We start from the raw sequence: 19,056 nt of genomic DNA, 5'->3' as shown, positions 1-19,056 counted from the left end.
ACAGTACAGCCAAGAAGTTACATGTGACCTAGATAGCTCATGTCACTTAAGTGTGACACAAATGAATAATAGCTATATTGATTGAGTAGAGGAGTACTGAGCAAAACACCAATAAGTAGATAGTAAATGGATAACTTCATGTGTTGATTATTTCAATGTATAGAAGCAATGTATCTACTAAAATTAACCCAAGCATGTGCAGTTGCTGCACATACTGAAGTTGAGATTAACTTCAAATTATACAGTATGTCAGATTTGAAGGGATTATAGTCAAAATTATACACTTGCAACTGCTCTTTGGAGTCATTAGTGTGTACTATCAATTTTAGACCATTTAGGAGAGGTAAAATATTAAAGTGGTGTCAGCGGCTACCCCTGCTGCCGTAAACACCTACCATGTCAAAGTCGAACCCCCCTTTGACAAATCCTGGTTACAGGCCTGAAAGAGATGCACATTCACAGATATGCAATATACCTAGATTGCTACAAAAAAAAGATAAATCTAAAGTTGCACGTGCCTAAAACATTTTGTACTATAATCCTCAATTAAGGTCATATTTACTTCTTTCCAATTTCACTTCTTTCCAATTCCACTTCTTTCCAATGCTTGTCTTATCTCAATATCACTAGGCTCTAGAAAAAAGAACAAATTAGACCTTATGATTACACAGTAATATATATGTATTGTATGCTGTTGCTGCTGTTAAATGCCTAGTACAGAAATTCATAGTAGTGACCTGATCGTGGAAAACCTAGCATTTGGCACATCGGTAATTTTTTTGTTTTATAGTTTAAATGAGGTACTGTATGTTCATCTATCTTGTGTTAAAATTTAGCTTAGTTATATCTTTCAGATATGGTCAATTTACTGTCCTGTACATTACAAACTAACTTTAATAGTAATGCATTGAATTCTGTGAGTGGTTAAGGGTGACAAATGGTGACAAACCACTCTGTTTACGAATAGTTCCATTCCTACCATATAAAATACTTCAAAAAAGATTTCTGATAGTTTAATGAAGTATTCGTGGTACTTATCTGCAATTAAATGGCATTTATCAATGTTTAAGACTTAGTTTCTGCCATTCCAGCACCTCAAGAAATAACCGAATTTGTAAGTTAATTAGTGTCCCATACATGTGAAATTACTACACGATCTGATATAATCATCCATATCTCCTAGGGAAAAACAAGCTTTGGTGTAAAACTTCATAGTAAGAAGATTGAATAGTTGCTTTAAAAATATGAAAAAAATTGTTGAAATTTTCAATTGAGTTATCCTAAAAATTTTGCTTGTGTCCAAAAGGTAGGTTTTCCAAGATATGGTCTGTATAAAACATTTGGTTATATATAGCACATTTTATGCTTTACTAACAGCCATTATCACACTTAATGAAATCATTTTATTTCAATAAATGAAATCATTTTATTTCAATACAGCACTTTGTCCAATTATTGTAATAGAATATATTTCTGACTAAACCTGTCTTCTAGCCTTTCCAGATATCAGGGCTTGGTAACTCACTACTTTATTTAATATAATTATACTGGCTGTACTTTGCCACATTATGCTTTGGATAAAGTTGTAACTTGCTATCTTATTTATAAGTCAAGTTATGATTTGTCAAGTCATGCCAATTGAAAAGGCTATAAGACTGGTTTGTCAGAATATATCTACTCTAATGAAATTAATCATAAAAATGCACACTAAAAAAATACCCTTATAGTGAGAGTAATTTTTATGCTCAAGTTACCGAAGATAAGTTGTACCATTATTCACAATGCTAAAAAATATCAAATGTATAAGCAAACAATAACAAAATTAATACTTTTTCACTATCTATACTTCATAGATTTTTAGCTACTCAACTGCTAGGTTTGACTGGGCTTGTCGGGTACAATATAAAATTACTTCTGGAATATGCATCTGACTGTTTCATTCAAGTATTTTGATCGTTAAAATACAGGAAATTAAGCCTTGCTCCATTCCTCTCTCTTTTGCTTCCACACCTGCACTATTATTGAGATGTCTACAGTAAACATCAATTCTTTATTATTTATGAGATTGCATGGTATTGTATTTTTGTAAAAACACTTACCTATATTTGTGGATTAAATTATCATTCCACATTGCTGCATATTACTTACTTTCCTTATAAGACTCTCCTTGAACACTTTTTAGTACATCACTTATTATGCTGCCCACATAAACTTCATCGATCAGTTTTCCTTGAGCAATGCCTACAATCTTTATCTCCCCATTAACAACTTTTAGTATTGGACTTCCAGAATATCCATCTTCTGTTCTACGCCTTGAATAAACCAATAGGCACTCTGTGTACATGACAACAGAATTTAAAGATTATTTGAAAAGTATTTGTATCAGACTTTTGCTACAGACTATAGTATGTACGCATTGAGCTGGATCCTCAAAACATTTAATAACTAATGGATGCAATTACACGTGATCTTGAACTTTGGCTCATTTTCAGCATTGCTTGATCCACTAATAACATTTCAAAATCTTTTTGTTCAAATGTCTGACACAATGTTTATGGCCAATCAAAAATTTGACTATACATTTTCTATATAGAAGCCAAAAAAGTGCAGTACCTTTCGTGAACTTGTAATGCAGCCGAACCATATGTCTCTGTTGTTGACACCTTTGCTGTTACCTCTAATCTTCTGGTTGGCTGAAATGTAAACTCTACTTGAGAAAAAGTCCCACTTTAAATTTTTAGCTGTTTTTTCAGGATCCAGCTCAATTTGTACATACTATAACTATGTAACTTTTGCCTTCAATAAAAGTACAAATATAAAACATAAAAATAATCCTACGAGTGTATTTAAAAGTTCAATACAAAGTAGGGATCCCATGGCAAATTTAGGATGGGACATTAGGGAAAATTCACCCCCACTTTTTTGTGGAGAAGCCACACTTACTTCTTTGCTTTTGATTTAAATACTAAAACTTAATTGTCAGGTGGTAATCAATTTATATATAAACCAAAATAGCCAAGCTGTAAAAAATGAGTGTGGCCCCCAAAAAGGCCAAGATGTGAAATCCAAGGTGGCAGCCAAGAAATGGGTAGGTTAATGGTAAAAATTTTAATTACGACAATTCAGGTGAATTTGCGTTGCCTTAGCACCAGATTCACCTGAACTTTTGTAATTAAAATTTTTGCCATTAACCCACCATCACAGCCATTTCTTGGCTGCCACCTTGGATTTCACATCTTTTTTCACCTTGGCCCTTTTGGGGGCCGCACTCTTTTTATACAGCTTGGCTGTTTTGATTTAGATATCACTTCTTTTTGTATTGCAAGCCACAAAGCTGGCCATATGGCTTTGATGCTTCCTTTTAACTTGTTTCTTTTTTCTTTACTACAGGAATCACTGTGAAAAAAGAGGGATATAAGATGGTATTTCCAGTGACTTATTGAATACAAAAAAGCTTGATATAGCCTGTATTATACTAACAATCCTACATAAGGCTTTAGTCAATGTGTTAAACATACTGAAACCATATACGTGATGGTATAGTTTGGGCATTATATCAGATATAAGCTATTTCAAGTATTGTGGTAAATAAACTGAAACCATACATGCAATGGTATAGTATGCATTATTTATTAGTTATACCATGGCCACAAGGGATTTGCCTGATATATATGCCCAAGCTCGAGGGCCGCAGGCCCGAGGGCGAGGGCATATATATCAGGCAAATCCCGAGTGGCCATGGTATAAGTAATATATACCACTCTGGCATGCTCACCTAATAGGTGAAGGAAGACAAACCTGCATTCACCACATTACTTTTATACAGAGGTTTGCAAAAACCAATGGGGGGTTTTAAAATGTGGGCATAAAAAAGAAATGATTGTGGGTTTCACTGGTTGTAGTGATATCATTTTAAACCAAATAACCACTTTGTGGATGAATAAAGTTACCTAAGGTGCTAAAATAAACACTTAGACATATAGGTTGTGAATGTTTGAGGCATCTTTTCTTGCAGTTGAAATGTACTCTGTAGAAAAACAATCCCCACATTGCAAAAATGATTATTTAGTGATGCTTAGTAACTGAACTATGCAATGCTGACTCACTCAATTCTTTTTACTTCACAACAATGCCCCTAACTAAATCAACATGTTTAACTCTAACCCACAATGCAAAACTTTAAGCAGCTCTAATTCAAACCCACAATGCAAACTTTAAGCATCTCTATATAAATAATCAAAGGGAACTGATGCTTTGTAGCTGACAAAGGCAGTTGTGGTCAGGGCTATATCATGATATTGCCCTAACCACAGGGCGATATCTAGATATTGCCCTGTGGTTAGGGCAATATGTGATATATAACCCTGTGGTTTCCTTTGATCTGTGGTGTCAAAGTGGTATATCATATAGTTATACAATGGCCACGAGTGCTCTGCCTGTATAAACGCACTTGCCTTCGGGCCTAACGGGCCTCAGGCTTGTGTGTTTATACAGGCAGAGCACGAGTGCACGTTGTATAACTGTTATGTACCACTCACCTAATAGGTGGGGAGAGTCTCACAAGACAGCTGTAACACTTATAAAGGCCAGGTTTCTAACATCAATTGTGGGTAACCAAGCCGGACGTTGCGATGACGTTCCCCCTGCAGTACCGCAGCCACCTGAGATATTGAAAGCTAGTATGCTATGGGTTATATCACTAACCTGCATTCGCTGTTCGACTCTCATCAGGTAGTGCTCAGCATGCCAGCATGCCATATAGACTAAGCACCAGACTAATCGCCATAGTGATTCTCTCGAGTGAAAAAAAGCAGCTAAATAGACGGTTTAAGTAAACAAAACCTACTTGTGCTATGCTGTACAAAACCGCAGCCAGTGCAATATCTGTATATTGCACTGCGGTCAGTACATTATAACTTATAATGCACTCGTTGTGGTCTACAAAACCGCAACCACTGCGTTATAAGTTATAATGCACTCGCTGCGGTCTGCAGCAGTGCAATATACAAATTATGGCACTAGCGGTGCCTTTGAACTGCCCACGCAGAGTGGTACATACTAAAGTATAACATGAGTATAATACAGGATTTATATTAAGGCTTATTTGTATTCAATAAGCCACTGGAAATATCATATTATATCCCACCTTTTTCACAGTGAATTGTGGAACAAAGGAAGTAATTGTGTGTATTGCTTTTGTCTGATGAAATATTTGTATATTTAGCATTGAATGATGATTATCACATACTGTAGTTAATAAATTGACTTCTTACATAACCAAACTGTAGCTGAAACTCTTATTGTTTGTAGCTGAACTCTTTTCAGGGTGATTTGTTTCTAGCTGAACTCTCTACAGGATGATTTGGTTCTAGCTGAACTCTCTACAGGGTGATTTGTTTGCAGCTGAACTCTCTACATGGTGGTTTCTTTGTAGCTGAACTCTTCACAAGGTGACTTGTTCTAGATGAATTCTCTACAGGGTGGCTGAACTCTCTACAGGGTGACTTGTTTGCAACTGAATTCTCTACAAGATGATTTGTTTCTAGCTGATCTCTCTATAGTGTAACTTGATTGTAGCTGAACTCTCTACAGGATGGTTTCTTTGTAGCTGATCTCCCTACAGGGTGACTTGTTTCTAGCTGAACTCTGGATGATTTGTTTCTAGTTGATCTCTCTACAAGGTGACTTGTTTGTAGCTGAACTCTCTATAGGATAGTCTGTTTGTAATTGAACTCTCTACAGGATAGTTTCTTTGTAGCTAATCTCTCTACAGGGTGACTTGTTTCTAGCTGATCTCTCCACAGGGTGACTTGTTTCAAGCTGAACTCACTATAGGGTTGTCTGCTTGTAATTGAACTCTCTAGAAAGATGGTTTTTTTTGCAGCTAATCTCTCTACAGGGTGACTTGTTTCTCTCTATAGGGTTTTCTGTTTGTAATTGAACACTCTACAAGATGGTTTCTTTGTAGCTAATCTCTCTACAGGGTGACTTGTTTCTAACTGATCTCTCTACAGGGTGACTTGTTTCTAGCTTAACTCTCTATAGTGTTTGTAATTGAACTCTCTACAGGATGGTTTCTTTGTAACTGCTCTCTCTACGGGGTGACTTGTTTCTAGCTGATCACAGGGTGAACTTGTTTCTGGCTGAACTCTCTACAGATGATTTGTTTGCAGCTAAACCCTCTACATGGAGTTTCTTAGTAGCTGAGCTCTCTACAAGGTGATTTCTTCTAGCTGATCTCTGTGCAGGGTGATCTGTTCATAGCTGAACTCTCTACAGGATGATTTGTTTGCAGCTGAACTCTTTATATGATAGTTTCTTTGTAGCTGAACTCTCTACAAGGTAGCTGATCTCTCTACAGGGTGACTTGTTTGAAGCTGAACTATAATCTGCAGGGTGATTTGTTTGTAGTTGAACTCAATACAAGGTGATCCTTCTAGCTGATCTCTCTTAAGGATCACTTTTTTTAGCTGAATTCTGTACAGGGTGATCTGTTCATAGCTGGACTCTCTACAGGGTGACTTGTTTGCAGCTGAACTCTCTACATGGTGGTTTCTTTGTAACTGAACTCTATAAGGTGATGTCTTGTAGCTGATCTCTCTACTGGATGACTTGTTTCTAGCTGATCTCTCTATAGAGTTATAACTTTCTCTAAAGAGAAAACTATAACTTGTTTGTATAGCTAAACTCTTTACTGGGTGGTTTTTTGATTGGTTGCTGAACTCTCCAGCTACACGGTGACTTGTCTGTACTACAGAGTGACTTGTTTACAGCTGAACTCTCTATAGAGTGACTTACTTGTAGCTAAACATTGTATAAAGTAACTTGTTTGTAGCTGATCTAGATGAACTCTCTACTGGGTAGCTTTTTTGTAACTGATTCCTCTACGCAGTGACTTGTTTGTAGCTGAATTCTCTACATAGTGACTTTTTGTAGCTGAACTCTCTACAGGGTGACTTGTTTATAGCTGAATTGTCTTCAGTGTGACTTATCATGTTCTGAATCTCTACAGCAACATATTTGTAGCTGAATTCTCTACAGGGTGAATTGCTTGTAGCTGAATTATCTATAAGATTAACTGTTTGTAGCTGAAGTCCCTACAGAATAATTTGCAATCTATATATATAAAGCTGAAAAGCTGTCTGTTCGTCTACAATTCAGATGGCATCCAATGATTGATAGTGTCTAATCACTGGACTGGACTACTGCACTGGAATACTGGAATGGACTACTGGACTGACATTTTTTTTGGTTTTACACATTTTTAAGGGTGGGGTTACTGTATATTTGGATGACTTGTGACAACATTTCAGCCTGAGTGGTGAATATTTTCCTAAAAAGTAGCTGTGATAAGCCAAATGGGTTTCTATTCACTGCTTGACAGTATCTACTTTACTGTATAGACTGACATGTGTGTATGCCCAAAAATGTTTCTCTCACTGTTAGGCACACGTGATTATTGTGATACAACTTTATATAGTGTGTATGAATACACAACTAGATCCCATCACATAACTGGATATATTTCATTACTGGAATGAATGTCTGCATTCTGTTAATTGTATTACAATGCCATTTATATAGCTGTTAGTAAGAGTAGAAAATTGCATAGTCGTAGAACAATGGGATACAGTGTGTACAAGTTTAAAAGTAGGTTAATTTAATGTGCCCCCATTTCACCCAGTTACATATCATGGACTCCAGTGACTAGTCACCGGTTCACATGAAGTTGTATCACAATAATCATGTGTGCTTAAGTGCGAGAAACATTTTAGGTATACCAGTATCTGCTACACAGTAGAGTAGATACTGTCAAGCAGTGAATAGAATACATTTAATTGAACCCATTTGGCTTACTTTTTAGGACCACATTCAACACTCAGTGCTGAAATGTTGTCAGAAGTCACCCAAATGTACAGTAACTCCACCCTTAAAAATGTGAAAAACCAACAAACAAACAAAAAAAAATTACCAGTCCAGTAGTCCATTCCAGTATTCCAGTCCAGTAGTCCAGTCCGGTGATTAGACACTACCTCCAATGATTTTCTCATCAGCTGATGCACGTATCGAAGTGTTTTTTGTGCCAAACTAAGTGCTCATCATTTAAGAATTACCTCGCTTTTAAATGAAGCTTCTAACCGCCGTCGTTTGTCATTTATAGCACGATTAGTACAAGGGTGCAGACAAAAATTTGCTCGGATTCTTTCTGTAAACCGCATGCAAACCTCAAGTAAACACCTATTCCATTCAACTTAAGCATGCCTTTATAAACAACTTTTAAAGACTCTGTAACTACACGTGACATTTAACACATGACATTTAGTCCAAGTGGTAGAGCGTTAGGCTGGAAACTGGTAGGATGGGAGTTCAAATCCCAGTTGTATCACTTTATTTTTCTTTTTCAAACCTTTTGGTTACAACTTTTCTTCAACAACCTTTTTTTGCAACAATTTTTTTTTCATTTTGGCCGCCTTTTTGGTAACAGGTTTTTCTCACTCTAAAGTAAAGGCTGTGTATTAGGGACTGACCAAAAGTGTCCTGATTATCAAGGTTTCCTGAATTTTCAGTTCAGTTATATGCTAAGGGATACTTTAGGAGCATTACCAAGTGTCCAGATTATGCAGGTGTCAAGTGTCCTGCATGATTAACAGGTTCCACTGTATTGGTTGATAATAGTTTGTAGTAGCTAATTTTACTACACAAAGGTGATGACAATAGGCGATAATAGTCAGTAGTAGCTTACTCATACAGTACTGTAAATGTAGGGATCATAGAGGTTAGAGGTGATGACCATAGGTATAGGTTGTAATGTAGTAAAGGGAACAGGAGGGAGTGTTGTAGTATTGTTAACATACAAAGCTCAGCCTGCAATGTAGGCATGTACTGCACCCTACCATTATGTAGTTTCTTTTATTTTTCAGAAAGTTAATTGTCATATGTACGGCCTACTATACTAATATCACATAATATGTAGTTTGTGCCTGTGTGGTAGACATAATATCATAGGTATGGACAGGTAGTACAATATTTCAGTTATATTTGCTTATGTAGATACACACAGCTTTCCTGTTTAAAATTATCTGTATGCTCACATCATTCCAGTGTACTTGCAGGATGGCCTAATGGTATTTAATGGTCTTTAAAAGTGACATTCATTATACATGAATTTTAATGCATGGTTTCCATTACATGATGTGCATGCCCACAATATAATGTGCAATATGGCAACTTCTACATTATAGGGTAGGTACCAATAAACAATGTCTTTTGTGGTCAATCTTTTATCAAATGATGCTACATGTAACTACAGCCTGCATAATAGGACAGGTACTACAAACCGTCCACATTGTTCACATCTATGTGTTATAAATATACACATTACTACAGTAGTTTAGCTACTGCAATTCTGCAGGTTCAGGGGTACCTGCGTGCTTCCCATGATTTTGGCAAGATGTTGGTATTAAAAATGTTACCACCATGCATGCTGCAGTGCATGAATGGTACTGATGTTTAATGCTTGGTTGTTATTATAAAGTGATCCCTGCACGTAGGGCAGGTACCAATGCTAGTGTAATATAATTCTATAATGGCGTAGGTTATAAACGTAGCTGAATGCTCTATTAGGGTGACTGTTCTATTAGAGTATCTCGATCTCCCATATGCTACACGTAGTTGGCTTGGAAATCATAACTCAGTGGTTTGTAATCCGATTCTTCTGTACTACTGCAAGGACTCTCTATGATAATCATTCCAGCTACACACCGATTTTCAGCTCATTTCTCTAAGCGGTTTGCCTGGTAGGTGTGAAAACTAATAGTTTTTTTTTATCAGAAGGCTATTCGCACGGTCACGTACTAATAGCTTCGCCACTGTGAAAAAGAGGGATATAAGATGGTATTTCCAGTGGCTTATTGAATACAAAAAAGCTTGATATAACCTGTATTATACTAACAATCTCATGTCAGACTTCAGTTAATGTGTTAAATATACTGAAACCATATATGCGATGGTATAGTGTGGGCATTATATTAGATATAAGCTATTTGAGGTAATGTGGTAAATAAACTGAAACCATATATGCAATAGTATAGTATGGATTATACTAAAGTATAAAATGAGTATAATACAGGATTTATATTAAGGCTTATTTGTATTCAATAAGCCACTGGAAATACCATATCATATCCCACTTTTTGCACAGTGCGCACTATTCGCACGGCAGTCACCTGATGTTATTATTTTAAGGATAGTACACGGTTCATTCATCTCCGAAAACTACACGTGGCTTTGAGCGAAATTTTCTTTCTGGACCTTCCTCTGTGGTCTTTCGTCACTTGTCCGATGTTTTGTATAAGAGACGAGTTCGAGAGTTACGGTGATCTTAAAGAGACAGTCTCTGCCTTTGAAAGAACGAATTCGTCTAATTAAACGTTCAACGATCAACATTGATCAAGATATGGCAATAGATTCAGTAGCAAAATGTGCACCATCCGGCGAAGGTATACAATGAAGATTTAAGGTATAGAGAAATAGATTTTGTTTGTGCACACAGAGAAAAACGTTCGGACTGCATTTAGGGTGAATGGCCATGGGGATACAGGGAGGGGGCCAAAGATCAAGATATACTCTATTCAAGAGCTAGCAGTCACTCAATAAAGCTGTCCTAGTATTAGAACAGTGTGTATAGTGAACTTCTTTCCTTTGTGAGGATTTTATGTTCTTTTTCAGGCAGTGATAAATACATAGTTGCATGGTAGGGTGGGCAGCTATTGTCAGCAGGCAGTGAACTTTTTTCAGTGGTCTCACCTTACTAAACCAGACAACGTAGCATGCCATTTTGACACCCTTTCCAAAAGTCTGCATGGATTCGCCCCTGGTGTGTGTCACTTCTGCTATCACATTATAGGCTCAATTGTCTTGACATTGTGATTTGACAATTAATCTCCAGTGAATCCTGGTGCTGACTCTTGCTTATCAGGTATTACAGAAAAATTTCCAATTTTAGAATCGAATTCTGTCCATTGTCATGACTCCTCGGGAGTTGTAGACCCCCTAGCCACAGTTCAATAACTAAACAAGGGGATGCTACTTGTTCTACTGGAGAAACAATGAAAGTGATGCATGTGATGGAATTAAGGTAAAATTCAGCCTAGTCTATGTTTGTATGCTAATGATAAATTTCTTTGTTTACTGTAGAATGGCATCACTCTTGCATTCATATCACTTTGGAAGAGGTCAAGAGAATGAATGCTGTTGGAGAAATGTGGTTTTGTAACTATAAGGGATGCAAGGATGCATTTGGCAATGTTTTTGACTCAGACTGCATGACTCCTACTGGATTATTTTTATCTAATTAATCTGCTACTTTACAATGTGAGCTATTTTGTAAATCTCTACTTATTAATTTTACCATATCAGTTTATAAACTCTGACTAACTGATTATGAACTTCATGGCTGCGTACATTTTACCATTTGCGCAGTTGGGTTTAACATAGAGACATGCTTGCATGCTTTACAACAATGGCTATAATATGTAAGTACACAACCCACAGCTAGCAGTCCATATCAGAGAAAACGCATTAATGCATGGTATATCCTTGGACTCACATGATCAAATTTGGTGACGTATCCATTATACTTCCCGCATGAAAGTACACACCCCGAAGATGTATGCCATAGTAAAGGATCTATGTGTACACACATGCCAACTGCATCTGTCTTCTCTTAGTAACCGTGCGAATAGCTCTGAGTGAGCTATTCGCACAGTCACGTATGAATAGCTCGATGCTATTTGCACATGACCGTGTGAATAGCTCTATGATATTCGTACGTGACCATGCGAATAGCAACTGCCTTTTTTCTTCATAAAAATCGATCACATAATTGTGACACAGGTTGAGTTTTGTGTCATATCTCGATGGCCTTTCTTGTTAATATTCTTACAGTGTGGCACTCCGGCTTCTTGGGCTGCATGACACACTATCGTGTGTCTTGATAATTCATAAAAATTTATACACTGCAACAATTTATTGCAAACTCACTTGAAACCAAAGTCAAAGCTGCTGTCAAACTGTCACCGAGCACTTTCATGCATATTAAGTGCCTCTAAAATTAATTATCATGTTGCTGGAATATTAAACATTCTTGCTCTTAAAACAGTTTTTAAGACTTCACAAAGCCAATTAAGCGCATAACTGTACTGTATTTGCCCAGTTAGCTGCATAAATGTACTGTATGACTCATACAGTACAGTTATGCAGCTGATTAGTACTGTATGGACAATACGATACACGGAATTGCTTTGATCCTCCCACGCAAAGTACAATATATATGTATATGTAACACTTTCACACCTCAGATCAAAGGAGCCACCTGGGCTACATTTTGCATGTAGCCCAGCTAGCCGGACTACATCCAGGCTACAACCTGGCAGTGATTATATAGACATTGATGCTGAAATCGATTGTGGGGATCGATTAATACTCACGTGATTAGGATGCACGACTTGGATTTCACTATGAAAAGCACTCAAACAGAAAGCGTTTTGTAATCCTCGCCATCCTACGAGTTGAAAAACGTTGGGCTAAGGTGAAAACTAGTGCTATAGCTTATTCATTCAATCGTTTCCACATGTATTTGAATACGGACATGCCCCCATCATGAAGCTACCACTCTGCACGGAGTAACCACTCTACAAGCAAGCTTACCTGTCTAGGCCTTTAGTGAACTGCGTAGTTTTGCCATAAACAATTCAATAGCACTGATTAAAATATTAAACTCGCGTAACGGAAATTCTTCGTGATATCTCTAGGATATGTCCGTTTATTATAACTGAACATAACCAGAACGTAGTAGGTGCTGACCCATAATCAAAAATTTTAGGTGTGCATATATAATACATCCAGTGGTTGCACTCGTATTGGCTTGGGTGGTTGATTGCCCTGCATAGGCTATCAGCCTAACAAGTGTTACATATTAGCTGTAACACGGGCATTTGGGCTTTGCCTGATATGTATGCCCTCTGCCCTCGGGCCTGCAGCCCTCGGGCAGTCGGGCATACATATCAGGCAAAGCCCGAATGCCCATGTTACAACTATTACATGTAACACTTTCACATCTCAGATCAATGGAGTCACCCAGGCTACATTTCATATGTAGCCCAGCTAGCCGGGCTACATATGAAATGTAGACTAGGCTACTCACGTGATTAGGATGCACGACTTGGATTTTGCCATGAAAACCACTCAGACAGAGAACGTTTTGTTATCCTCGCCATCCTACGAGTTGAAAAACGTTGGGCTAAGGTGAAAACTATTGTTATAGCTTACTCATCAGTTATTTCCACACATTTTCGAATATGGACATGCCCCCATCACGAAGCTACCACTCTGCATGGAGTAACCACTCTACAAGCAAGCTTACCTGTCCAGGCCTTTAGTGAACTGCGTAGTTTTTCCATAGACGATTCAATAGCACTGATTAAAACATTAAACTCGCATAACTGAAATTCTCCATGGCATCTCTAGGATATGTCCGTTCATAAGAACCGAACGTAACCAGAACATACTAGCTGCTGGCCCATAATCGAAAATTTTAGGTATACATATATAATACAGCCAGTGGCTGCACTCGTATTGGCTTGAGTGATTGATCGCCCTGTATGGGCTATCAGCCTAATAAGTATTACATATCAAGACACACGATAGTGTGTCGTGCGGCCAAAGAAGCCGGCGCGCCACACCGTGAGTATATTGACAGGAAGAAAGAAAACGTCATTTTCACACTTTTGTATCTCAGTGATAGCTTATCCGATTGAAACCAAATTTGCTGCAGAGTTGCCCGCCAGCTAGGGGAGTCTACATTCCAAATTTGAAGGAAATCGCTCAAGCCATTTCCGAGATATAAGCGGACAAAGTTTCGTTTTTTTTTCTTCGTTTTTTTCTTCTTCTTCTTCGTCTTTTCGCACACTTGCAAAAATTGCTATAAAACGCAAACGCGTGCTCCGATCGCCTTGAAATTTGGCACACAGAAAGGGAGTCCAAAGGCGCATCCTAGCATCAAATTTGGTGCAAATCCGATGAATGGTTCAGGCGTTATGACCGATTATTCGCGTAAAACAAAATCGATTTGTTGTCACGCCTACAGGGTAAACCACTTCATGGAATGAGCTGAAAATTGATATGTAGATGGAGTAACCATCGTAGGAGTGCCTTTTGGTGGTTTGAAAGGAATCGAGATTAAGATCACGGAGATATGACACAAAACCCAACCTGTGTCACAATTACGCGATCGATTTTTAGTAATAAAAAAGTATTAGTTTTTACGCCTACTAGGCAAACCGCTAAGAGCAATGAGCTGAAAATCGGTGTATAGCTGGAATAATCTTCATAGAAAGTCCTTGCAGTAGTATAGAAGAATGGGATTACAAACCACTGAGTTATGATTCGAAAGCCAGCTCCGTGTAGCAAATGCGAGATCGAGATACTCTAATAGAACAGTCACCCTAATAGAGCATTCAGCTAATTTATTAACTCCATTATAGAATTCTATTACATTACAAGTTATGCTGTAGGGAGTTCAGCTGCAAACAGTTAATCTTATAGACAGTTCAGCAAGAAGCAAGTCACCCTGTGGAGAATTAAGCTACAATTATATCACTGTAGAGATTCAGAACATTACAAGTCACACTGAAGAGAGTTCAGCTATAAACAAGTCATGCACCCTGTAGAGAGTTCACCTACAATTAAATTACTCTCTAGAGAATTCAGCTACACACAAATCACTGTACAGAGAGTTCAGCTACAAACAAATTATCCTGTAGAGAGATCAGCTACAAACAAAACACTTTGCAGAGAGTTCAGGTACAAACAAATCAATCTTTAGAGTGATCAGCAACAAACAAATCAACTTGTAGAGAGATCAGCTAGAAACAAATCAACCTGCAGAGAGATCAGCTACAAACAAATCAGCTTGTAGAGAGATCAGTTACACATAAATCAAACTGTAGAGAGATAAACTAGAAACAAATCACCCTGTAGAGAGTTCAGCTAAAACAAATCAACCTGCAGAGAGATCAGCTACAAACATATCACCTTATAGACAGTTCAGCTACAAACAAATTACCCTGTAGAGAGATCGACTACAACTTACAGAGAGATCAGCTACACACAAATCAACTTGTAGAGAGATCAGCTACAAACAAATCACCCTGTAGAGAGATCAGCTACAAACAAATCAGCTTGTAGAGAGATCAGTTACACACAAATCAACCTGTAGAGAGATAAGCTAGAAACAAATCACCCTGTAGAGAGTTCAGCTAAAACAAATCAACCTGCAGAGAGATCAGCTACAAACAAATCAGCTTGTAGAGAGATCAGTTACACGCAAATCAACCTGTAGAGAGATAAGCTAGAAACAAATCACCCTGAAGAGAGGTCAGCTACAAAAAATCACCCTGTAGAGAGATCAGCTAGAAACAAATCACCCTGTAGAGACTTCAGCTACAAACAAATCAATGTGCAGAGAGATCAACTACAAACAAATCACCCTGTAGAGAGATCATCTAGGAACTAGACACAATGTAAGGAGTTCAACTACAAGCAATACACCCTGTTGAGATTTCAGCTACAAACAAATCAACCTGTAGAGCGATCAGCTAGAAACAAATCACCCTGAAGAGAGGTCAGCTACAAAAAATCACCCTGTAGAGAGATCAGCTAGAAACAAATCACCCTGTAGAGACTTCAGCTACAAACAAATCAACCTGCAGAGAGATCAGCTACAAACAAATCATCCTGTAGAGAGTTCAGCTAAAACAAATCAACCTGCAGAGAGATCAGCTACAAACAAATCACCTTATAGACAGTTCAGCTACAAACAGATTACCCTGTAGAGAGATCGACTACAAACAAATCAACTTGCAGAGAGATCAGCTACAAAAAAATCACCCTGTAGAGAGATCAGCTAGAAACAAATCACCCTGTAGAGAGATCAGCTAGAGACTAGGCACAATGTAAGGAGTTCAGCTACAAGCAAATCACCCTTTAGAGAGTTCAGCTACAAACAAATCAACCTGCAGAGAGATCAGCTACAAACAAATCACCCTGTAGAGAGATCAGCTAGAGACTAGACACAATGTAAGGAGTTCAGCTACAAGCAAATCACCCTTTAGAGAGTTCAGCTACAAATAAATCAACCTGCAGAGAGATCAGCTACAAACAAATCACCCTGTAGAGAGATCAGCTAGAGACTAGACACAATGTAAGGAGTTCAGCTACAAGCAAATCACCCTTTAGAGAGTTCAGCTGCAAACAAATCAACCTGCAAAGAGATCAAATCACCTTATAGAGAGTTCAGCTACAAACAAATTGCCCTGTAGAGAGATCAGTTACAAACAAATCAACCTGCAGAGAGATCAGCTACACACAAATCAACTTGTAGAGAGATCAGCTACAAACAAATCACACTGTGGAGATCAGCTAGAAACTAGACACAATGTAAGGAGTTCAGCTACAAGCAAATAACCCTGTAGAGATTTCAGCTGCAAACAAATCACCATGTAGAGAGATCCGCTAGAAACTAGACACTATGTAAAGAGTTCAGCTATAGAAGAGGTCACCTTATAGAGAATTTAGCTACAAAGAAACCATCATGTAGAGAGTTCAGCTGCAAACAAATCACTCTGTATAGAGTTCAGCTAGAAAAAGTCACCTTGTAGAGAGTTCAGCTACAAAGAAACCGCCATGTAGAGAGTTCAGCCTCAAACAAATTGCCGTGTAGAGAATTCAACAACAAACAAATCGCCCTGTAGAGGGATCAGCTAGAAGAAGTTACCTTGTAGAGAGTTCAGCTACAAAGAAACCATCATGTAGAGAGTTCAGCTACAAAGAAATCACCTTGTAGAGAGTTCAGCTAGAAGAAGTCACCTTGTAAAGAGTTCAGCAACAAAGAAACCATCATGTAGAGAGTTCAGCTGAAAACAAACCACTCTGTATAGAGTTCAGCCAGAAAAAGTCACCTTGTAGAGAGTTCAGCTACAAAGAAACTGCCATGTAGAGAGTTCAGCTAGAAGAAGTCACCTTGTAGAGAGTTCAGCTACAAAGAAACCCCGATGTAGAGAGTTCAGCTGAAAACAAATCACTCTGTATAGAGTTCAGCCAGAAAAAGTCACCTTGTAGAGAGTTCAGCTACAAAGAAACCCCCATGTAGAGAGTTCAGCCTCAAACAAATTACCGTATAGAGAATTCAACAACAAACAAATCGCCCTGTAGAGGGGTCAGCTAGAAGAAGTTACCTTGTAGAGAGTTCAGCTACAAAGAAACCATCATGTAGAGAGTTCAGCTGAAAACAAATCACTCTGTATAGAGTTCAGCCAGAAAAAGTCACCTTGTAGAGAGTTCAGCTACAAAGAAACCGCCATGTAGAGAGTTCAGCCTCAAACAAATTACCGTGTAGAGAATTCAACAACAAACAAATCGCCCTGTAGAGGGATCAGCTAGAAGAAGTTAACTTGTAGAGAGTTCAGCTACAAAGAAACCATCATGTAGAGAGTTCAGCTACAAAGAAAGCACCATGTAGAGAATTCAACAACAAACAAATCGTCCTGTAGAGGGATCAGCTAGAAGAAGTTACCTTGTAGAGAGTTCAGCTACAAAGAAACCATCATGTAGAGAGTTCAGCTACAAAGAAATCACCACCTAAAGAGTTCAGCTGCAAACAAATCACCCTGTAGAGGGATCAGCTAAAAGAAGTCACCTTGTAGAGAGTTCAGCTACAAAGAAACCATCATGTAGAGAGTTCAGCTACAAAGAAAGCACCATGCAGAGAGTTTAGCAGCAAACAAATCACCTGTAGATAGTTCAGCTAGAAATAAATCACCCTGTAGAGAAATCAGCTAGAAGAGGTCACCTTGTAGAGAGTTCAGCTACAAAGAAATCATCATGTGGAGAGTTCAGCTACAAAGAAATCACCCTGTAGAGAGTTCAGCTAGAAGAAGTCACCTTGTAGAGAGTTCAGCTACAAAGAAACCATCATGTAGAGAGTACAGCTACAAAGAAGCCACCATGGATGTAGAGAGTTTAGCTGCAAACAAATCACCTGTAGAGAGTTCAGCTAGAAGAAGTCACTTTGTAAAGAGTTCAGCTACAAAGAAACCATCATGTAGAGAGTTCAGCTACAAAGAAAGCACCATGTAGAGAGTTTAGCTGCAAACAAATCACCTGTAGAGAGTTCAGCTAGAAACAAATCACCCTGTAGAGAGATCAGTTAGAAGAGGTCACCCTGCAGAGAGTTCAGCTGCAAAGAAACCATCATGTGGAGAGTTCAGCTACAAAGAAATCACCCTGTAGAGAGTTCAGCTAGAAGAAGTCACCTTGTAGAGAGTTCAGCTACAAAGAAACCATCATGTAGAGAGTTCAGCTACAAAGAAACCACCATGGATGTAGAGAGTTTAGCTGCAAACAAATAACCTGTAGATAGTTCAGCTAGAAACAAATCACCCTGTAGAGAAATCAGCTAGAAGAATTTATCTTGTAGAGAGTTCAGCTACAAAGAAACCATCCTGTATATAGTTCAGCTATATTTTAAGTCACCCAGTAGAGAGATCAGCTGCTAAAAAATATCCTGTGGGGAATAATGGGCATGTAATAAATATATGTATATAATTTGTATAATTACTAATAAAATCAAAAATAATTGAAGTATTAAAAATCTTCTATAAGTTCTTTTCTTCTTCCTGTGGTAAATAAAAAAACACATGGGTTAAAAAAGCCCCAAAGCCAGCTATAGGCTTTGCAGTATACAAATACAAAAAGAAGTGATATCTAATCAAAAACAGCCAAGCTGTAAAAAAAGGTGCGGCCCCCAAAAAGGCCATGGTGAAAAAAGATGTGAAATCCAAGGTGGCGGCCAAGAAATGGCTGTGATGGTAGGTTAATGGTAAAAATTTTAATAACGACAATTCAGGTGAATTTTGTGCCACTTGGTCTTGGCATCAAATTCACCTGAATTGTCGTTATTAAAATTTTTACCATTAACCTACCATCACAGCCATTTCT

At 38.0% G+C, this 19,056-nt stretch overlaps 1 protein-coding gene across 2 annotated transcripts in view; it reads right to left on the bottom strand.

Annotated features, from left to right (window-relative positions):
- Nucleotides 1-431: 431 nt before the first annotated feature.
- The window catches only part of LOC136247139 (uncharacterized), a 142,643-nt gene continuing 124,018 nt past the window's right edge, over nucleotides 432-19,056 (bottom strand). For both annotated transcript variants that reach the window (XM_066038765.1, XM_066038766.1), the window contains 2 exons: nucleotides 2,149-2,334; nucleotides 432-633 (listed from right to left, as the gene is read on the bottom strand). In XM_066038765.1, coding sequence (XP_065894837.1) covers nucleotides 575-633; nucleotides 2,149-2,334 — 245 coding nt within the window. In that variant the 3' untranslated portion in view covers nucleotides 432-574. The remainder of the gene's footprint in view (nucleotides 634-2,148; nucleotides 2,335-19,056) is intronic.

This window comes from Dysidea avara, chromosome 2 (assembly GCF_963678975.1).
Source record: "Dysidea avara chromosome 2, odDysAvar1.4, whole genome shotgun sequence".
In the NCBI taxonomy this organism is placed as follows: Eukaryota; Metazoa; Porifera; class Demospongiae; order Dictyoceratida; family Dysideidae; genus Dysidea; species Dysidea avara.
The sequence above is the reverse complement of the archived record's forward strand: the minus strand, read 5'-3'. Positions and strand labels throughout refer to the sequence as shown.